The 7,428-nt window shown below is 44.9% G+C and overlaps 1 protein-coding gene across 1 annotated transcript in view; it reads right to left on the minus strand.

Moving 5' to 3' along the window:
* Positions 1 to 1,235, minus strand: part of galnt9 (polypeptide N-acetylgalactosaminyltransferase 9) — a 115,725-nt gene extending 114,490 nt beyond the window's left edge. Inside the window, exon 1 of the mRNA XM_069683696.1 lies at positions 205 to 1,235. Coding sequence (XP_069539797.1) covers positions 205 to 445 — 241 coding nt within the window. The 5' untranslated portion in view covers positions 446 to 1,235. The remainder of the gene's footprint in view (positions 1 to 204) is intronic.
* Positions 1,236 to 7,428: the final 6,193 nt, after the last annotated feature.

The raw sequence follows: 7,428 nt of genomic DNA on the forward strand, positions 1-7,428 counted from the left end.
ACACAGGAGAGATGAGGCTGCAGGGTGACAAGGGGAAAATATGCATGAGTCATACTTGTGCATGTAGACCCTTTATGCCAATACTAAGTTCTCTTCATTGCACAATGAGGTTGGACACTTTTAATAGTGTTTGCTTGCAGTTTTCATTGTTTACTCCATTATGATGATGACTTTTCTACCCCTAAGTTACAGATTTTGTTTTACCGTTCAGCTGGTTATACACCACATCCTCCAGCCTCTCCAGCCTCTGCAGAATGGACTGTCTGTCCACCAAGTTGGAAACTTTGCCATTCCTGGCTCTCAGCCTCTGGTCAGAAATACGCCCAATCTGTATGAGCTCCTCGGACCGGTCCTGGATCCTGCAGTACACCGAGAACAGGATAATCCCCACGAACACCAAGATGTTGACGGTCAGCAAAGTTTTGATTTTGCGTGCCACAGCCATGAAAGAGAAGATTGTCCGGCTGACTCAGTCAAGCCCGGCAGCTGTCCGCATGTGTGGTGGTGGTGGTGGCCTGTGACGCTTCGCTTTGCCACCTTACTGTGTGATGCAGGAGGCTTGATTTTCCGCTCGGGGAGAGAAGGTCAACTCCTTTCAGCACCACGGACAGCTCCGGAGGCTCCCTCACTTCTTAGCGGGGCATCACGGCCGTCACACGGACACTCAAGGTGGGAAAGGACGCTGGCGGACTCGGTGCTCTGAATGCTTCTTTGACGGGCTTCACTAGCTGAGAAACAGCTTGCACGCGCTCTGCCGTCGCTCGAGCTACATATTACGAGCGAGACATGACGCCAGGGAAGGCATTCAACCTCTGTAACAGCCTACGGCAACTGCAAAACATCTCTCCGCCAAATCCTTAGCCCCAATACGTCTCGTCCATCTTTCCGGAGGTGCACTGCAATGAGCGCTCGCGTGGCAGCATCCTCGTGCTATCACTGCTCTGCTGTGACATCTCCCTTCTCAAAGGCGTTGTGGTCACTCAATCCGTCCCGAAGCCCGAGCAGCGTCTGTCCAGAAAAATATGTGCATGCTTCAAAAACAAGGCGGCGTTTCTCCCCCTCTCTCTCTCTCTCTCTCTCTTCTCCCGCGCGCGCTCTCGCTCTGTCTTTGCTCTCTCCCTCCGTGTCTCGCGCTGTGTTTGTGCTCCGTCAGTCCATTGTTGTTTCCCGGGAAGGTTGTGTTACAGAGTCGGATGAGTTGAGAGCAGATTTGCCCTCAAATGCGGTTAAGGATACACAGCCGGACTCTGGCATGCTGTCTCTCTCTCTCTCTCTCTCTCTCTCTCCTCCTCTTCTCTCTGTCAGGGAGGAAGAGCCGCCGCTGCTGCGTCCTGACGTTAATCATGAATATGCACGAGCTGTGTTGGTCTCGCAGGATACCATAAACAGCACGAGAATAAAAGCAGCAGATTCATCCACTCGGTAGAGCAGCTTCTCAAAGTGTCACTTAATGAAGCGTGAAAATGTGAGCGTAGACGTGTTCACACATTCCTTTTGCTCCGTAATGCGAAGGTTAACAGTTTCCATCTCACCTCTGATGACATCGCCAGCGGCAACTTCTAGATGTAGTGCTTCATATTCATGTTGCATATAGGTTTTAATTAGCATGTTATGTAACTGCCCCCGCGTACATGCATGGTCAACCTCAGCAGTATAATCATCATTTCACCAATCACATGCTCGAATGGAGTTTGAACACTTTTACATTAGAACATATCCTGCCCGCTGAGTAAACAGCATATTTTAATCAAAGTAATCGGGAAACAATGAAGCATTCATTTTTCATTTTTCTTCATTCAACATAAAACATTTATACAGTTGCTTGTGTAAGACTGTAATCTAGTACAGCAAAACAAGGTATAAAGGTCAGAGGTCAGAGGTGAGAGATTATATTCAAAAGACCAATAAATCCCAGAACAAATTTACATTCATACATTTCTGTTCAAAATACAACTTTTATCAACAAAAGCACACTTCTCTGTGCTTCTCTGTGCTGACAGGTAAGATCACATTAATGCAGTAATGATTCTAGAGATGCTTTATCGCCCCTTTTTCCTCACCAAAGGACGGTTACACCTTGGACTGGTCGCCAGTCCATAGCTGTGTCTCAATTTTGGGGCTGCATCCTTCGAAGGTCGTGGCCTGTACGGATAATTTGTAGCCTGTGTAAAGCACCAAGGCTGAAGAGAAATGAGACGGACTGCTCTACGGAGGATTTCCTGTTTGCTTGTTCCCGTCCCTAACCTTGCGTCACCAAACGCGACTCCTAGCCGACTAGCAATTATAACTAATATCGCGTAATTTTTTATTATTATTTTAAAGACAATGCCCTTTCGTGTTTTTAAAATGTATAGCTAACTATTCGGTTGAGTTGAAACAAAAAGCTTTCACATTTAAAAGTGTATTCTTTGCCCGTTTAAGAGTCCGCCATCTTGTTTGAACTGGTGCACAATGAAACTCAGCATAAGCTGGGCCGTGAGGGATGGACCCGATGGACCTTTCTTGGGCCAAGAAAAGGAGGACGCAGTCTTTAACATGTGACAGCCTCCTTCAAATACGTCCTCCGAAGGATGCAGCCCCTGAATTGGGACACAGTTAATCACAGGGCTGACACATAGAAACAGACAACCTCTCACACTCACACCTACGGGCAATTTTGGAGTCACCAATTAATCTGACGAGCACGTCTTTGGACTGTGGGTAGAGGCCAGCGTACCCACACATGCACGGGGAGAACATGGAAACTCCACACAGAAAGGCCCACTTCATCTGAACCGTGATTCGAACTAGGAACCTTTTAGGACACAATAACCAAATTTTTGGGCAGGGTTAATAAATGATTGTATTGGAGTGTTGCATTGATCGTGATAGTCGCCAATACCCAATATCGCGTTAGGCAGTATCATGGGCTGGTATCTGTGGAACAACTCTAAATGGCTCTAACCACCACTCCAGCCGTACAGCTCGATATACTGTTACCTCCTTCTTGCCATTGCCAGCTCCTCAACTCCAATTCCACTTGAATTATAGCTCCAGTAAATCACGTTCCAAAAATTCAGCCTCACTGTGTACTTTTCCTTGATTAGGCAAACTGAGACATGGCGTAGGCTTCCCAAAGCACTTTGATCCCATTTCACACCCAGCAGAGGACCTCAGATTTATACCCTTAAGTTTGTTTGCAGCTTCACTGCTCTTTGTCAGAGGACGCCTGGTACCAACTTCATCTTGTAAGTACTCTCATACCTCTTTAAACTCTTTGATGGTATACGTACGTCTTTTGGATGAAATCTGCTTTAGCTTTCTGAGAGTAGATTCAAGGGCTTTTATTTTTAATCCTCTCTGAAATCGGAGCTGGAGGAGAAGTGGTGCGCTGTGGAGCTGAGTGTTCCCTTGACCTCATCCTTTTTCTGAAGACACAAATTGAACACAATCAAGGACACTAAGAGGGATGTCCATGCTGTCCAAAATTAGCTTTAATGGGGATTTTAGGATGTAAAATAACAAACATTATGTTGAAACATACACACATACACATTTTTTACCATTATATCTTTGTGTTTTCATGATTAAAGCCTGTGTGCTTTCTCCCCCGCAGCTTTGTATGACATTTACATTAAAAATAATTAGCTTTGTATTCACTGTTTAATTAGGATTCCGGCTGCACACGAGTCCCATTAAAAAAAGGTGCTGATTTAATCCAAGGTGTGCAGAATCGCACAGACTGTGGGGAAATCACTGCTACAGCCACCATGCAGGCCTCAGCACAGCTGCTTATACAGCAGCTACAGTCTCACTGCCCCCTGCGCTCCCCTGCAGGACTCTCTGAAGACGTCTGTTCTCTCTCTGCATTCAGCGCCCTGCCTGCCTCTGTGACTGCAGACACCAGCGCTGGAGTGTTTTAACCATATTAACCTGGGTCACTGCCAGCTGCACCTTAGTCATCCCACTCAGTGTTTCAGCATAAGCCACTTGAACATATTCAGTGGGAGGACATGGGCTGGGAAGGACGTGTAAAGGGTCACAGCTGGAGATACCTATACAGCCATGTTTTCATCTTTGTTCACAGGAAGTATACAGTTGTTGCTTACACAGTCACCACCCTGCAAAGAGTGGAAGAAGCTCATAAATGGGTGTTGAGTCAGGCTGCAGTGCTTCAATGATGAAGTCCAAATTAACTAAAGTGTTTTTGGGGCCAAAGAGTGCCAAAGTTAAAAACATTTTTTTTTTATTAAAAGGAAGAAACAAAAGCATCTGGAGATAAATCAGAAATGTTCCTTTCTGCCAATTTACAATGGAAACTGTAAACTAACAGGATAGGTGCAGTTTTCTTAGCGCATAGGGTCTCCTGAGTGGTGTTGAAGAATAAGGACCAGGACATTCAGCAGTCACACAAACCCCTCTTTACATTTAACAGTAAGTTGTTTAAGATGCCCAATGTGCTAGCTGACGAGCTAACATGCTACAGAATATCGAGGCTGCAAAATTAAATAAGCAGTAGTGTTGTGATGTTCGTGAATGATCCAGCTCTTTGATGTGAGCGACTTCTTTTTATAGCCCGCCCTGGATCCACTCCCCTTCATGCCGAATTACCACAGGCAGCTTTTTTCAACTGTAACTCTGCTACACGAGGTCACGTGCAGCGGAATCATGTCACCACATAGTGACGACAGTGAGCAACATTATAACCCTCCGCCAGGTTTGTTTTGACATCTCTGTAGTCATACAGAGTTGTATCATAAATTATTGCCAAATCAATTCCGTTAATTAATTGTTCCGACATTATTCTGCTGTTTCCTTTTAAATTTTAAAAGTGCTAAATTTTAAAAATGCGTGTGTATCAACACGGGAGAATATAGTGCAAGCACGTTCTGACCACTCTCTTCCTCGTGATGTTGTGACGTTCGCGAACGATGAGCCGTTCTTTTGCACGGCTCTCGGAAAGGTACGGAGCCATAAGATCCGACTCCCTTCGAAGAGCCGTAATTCCCAACACTAATAAGCAGCAAATTTGGTCCATAGTTTACTGGTAGTAGGAAACATGCTGTGAGTTGTTGTAAAATAAGAAATGTTTGTAATTTGTGCCATCAGGTTAGTTTATTTTTTGCCTTGGTGTTTCCAAAGCTTTTGAATTTCTTAGCATAAAGTTGCTTAATTACACATTCAGCTGATCTGACATAGCGTTAGCATTCGCTGACATGTTTAAAGAGATGTGATTAATTTAGGTCCTACATTCACTTTTGTCACAACTCCACCAAAGCTTTACAAAAATATGAACTCGTCAGCAGCTAATTGCTCTGCTGATGAGAGCAGTGACAGTGAACCAAAACAGTAACATAAGGCCGGAGATAAAACATGAGCTGGAAGAGGCTAAGAGGCTCTTTACTGCTCAGCACAGGCAGGTGATAAATCTCTGTGGGTCCATCAATGTTAGCAACACTGTTCAAGTCACACACATCTCTTTTATCTATATAGGAATATAAATTAATGCAGCTTTAAAGAGTGAACAATATGTATGGCTCATGCAGTAAACACTGCAGGTATAGGAGCCTGGAGAAATCATGGCCCCAAAGAGGACATTAACTACTGTAAAACCAGAGCTGGTAAGTGCTTTGTTGGGGACCATTTGCTTTGCTCCACTCCGGTGATTTTAGCACACTGGGCCTCCTCGTCAGCTCGAGCTGCTCTTCACTGTTTGCTTCACAAGAGGCCGACATGGCCGGGCGGAGTGAATGTGTTCAGACAAGATGCTATTAAGCAAGGACAGCCAGTCGACAGATCAAACACATCCACTGCATTGCAGGCCTGAATCTGACAGCGGAGCGAGGGATCAAAATAACTTTTCATCAGCTTTGTGCTCTTTGGTAGCGTGTTTATTTAACATTTCATCCAGGTTTCCGCTCACCACTTGCCAGCCCTGTGTCCTTGCCAGTCTAATAGAATAAAAGATGCGCTCCTGGGCGTGTTGGTGGAATTTAATGAAAGAAAGACCTTGTGGAGTAGTTTGTATTTGGTATAATGAAACCTAAGAATTGTTGAGATTTCTGAGGTAGAATTTTCTACCTCTGAGCTCCTCAAAGTTAGCAATATTTAAAAAGGAAATAACTTAAGCATTTCTAACCTTTGGACACAGCAACTTTCATCATAAAAATGCAAGGTTGTTCATACCTCAGAGAAAAAAGTGTCCTCCATTTGTATTCACAGTGCCTAGTATGCATAACGCTTTGGCATAAACACAAACTATCTAATTCACCACAAGCTACATCAAGGTCAGCGTGACCATTGAGAACAGAAAGAGAGACAAATGTGATGCAGCAGGAGCAGCCGTACTCCGCTGTAGCGCAGCAAATAATCCATGTTTGTCCCTGATCAGCTGACACGCAGACTTGCCGTGTCACTTTCAGAATAAAGCGCCCCACTCTAAGAAGCTCGTTGGTCGCTAATGCAGTGCTGTCTGCTCGCCTGCCACAGCTAAGTTCATACATTATCACTTTGACCCCCAGGCTAACAGCTAAGCCCCAGTTCTGTCTGCCTCAACTTAGCTCATTCACATTCCACCTCCAGCCACTTCTCCCCTCTGCGCTGCGGCTGCAGGAGCTGTTGATTTGCCTAATGCCTTAACTCAATTAGAATAATAACCCTGCAGACGGGAATGTGGGCTGTTCTGCTCCGGGCAAGTTTTTACATGTTTTTTCTGTTTTTTGATGAGGCAAAACTGACAGCCAGCAGCTGAATGTTTATCAGAGCCGCGGCCTTATTAGGACACAAGGTGCTCCTTGACCTTGGCACAAAATTGTGGGTTTACCCACAATGCATCACTCAGCGGTATCAAAATTAGAGATGCTCCAATACCTTTTTTTAACTTCCTGATACTGACTCCAATTCCTGAACTTCTTTTCTGCCCATACAGAGTACCAGTCTGCTTCAAGTGTAAGATATAAATGCATTATCATTTAACAGCTGTTGCAACCATGTGTGGCAACACGAGTGCTCTCCATCAGAACTTAGCATGACATAGTGTTTACTTGTTGGATTTTCCAAACTACAAATTAGGGCCTCTTCACTAACATCCTCTTCTAGCACAACACATATTTTTCTTTTTTTTTTTGTCACCTGATTGACATAAAATCTGTTCTTGTTCGCTGCTCTAAATTTGGGAAGGAATCTGGAAGCCAAGTGCGGCGTTACTTGCTATCAGAGCACTGAAAGAATATTGAGTTTGGGCGAAACAAGTAGATTTTTGGGGCTGCACAGTGGTGCAGTGGTTGGCGCTGTTGCCTCACAGAGAGAAGGTTCAGTTCTCCCCCGTGCATGCATGAGTTCCCTCCGGGTACTCCGGCTTCCTGTCAGTCCAAAGACATGCTCGTTAGGGTCATTGGTGACTCTAAATTACCAGTCCAGTTCTCCCACCCAATGACAGCTGGGATAGGC

This window comes from Semicossyphus pulcher, unplaced genomic scaffold (genome assembly GCF_022749685.1).
Source record: "Semicossyphus pulcher isolate SPU_LCO1_2020_fin unplaced genomic scaffold, fSemPul1.0.p SCAF_6, whole genome shotgun sequence".
Classification (NCBI taxonomy): Eukaryota; Metazoa; Chordata; class Actinopteri; order Labriformes; family Labridae; genus Semicossyphus; species Semicossyphus pulcher.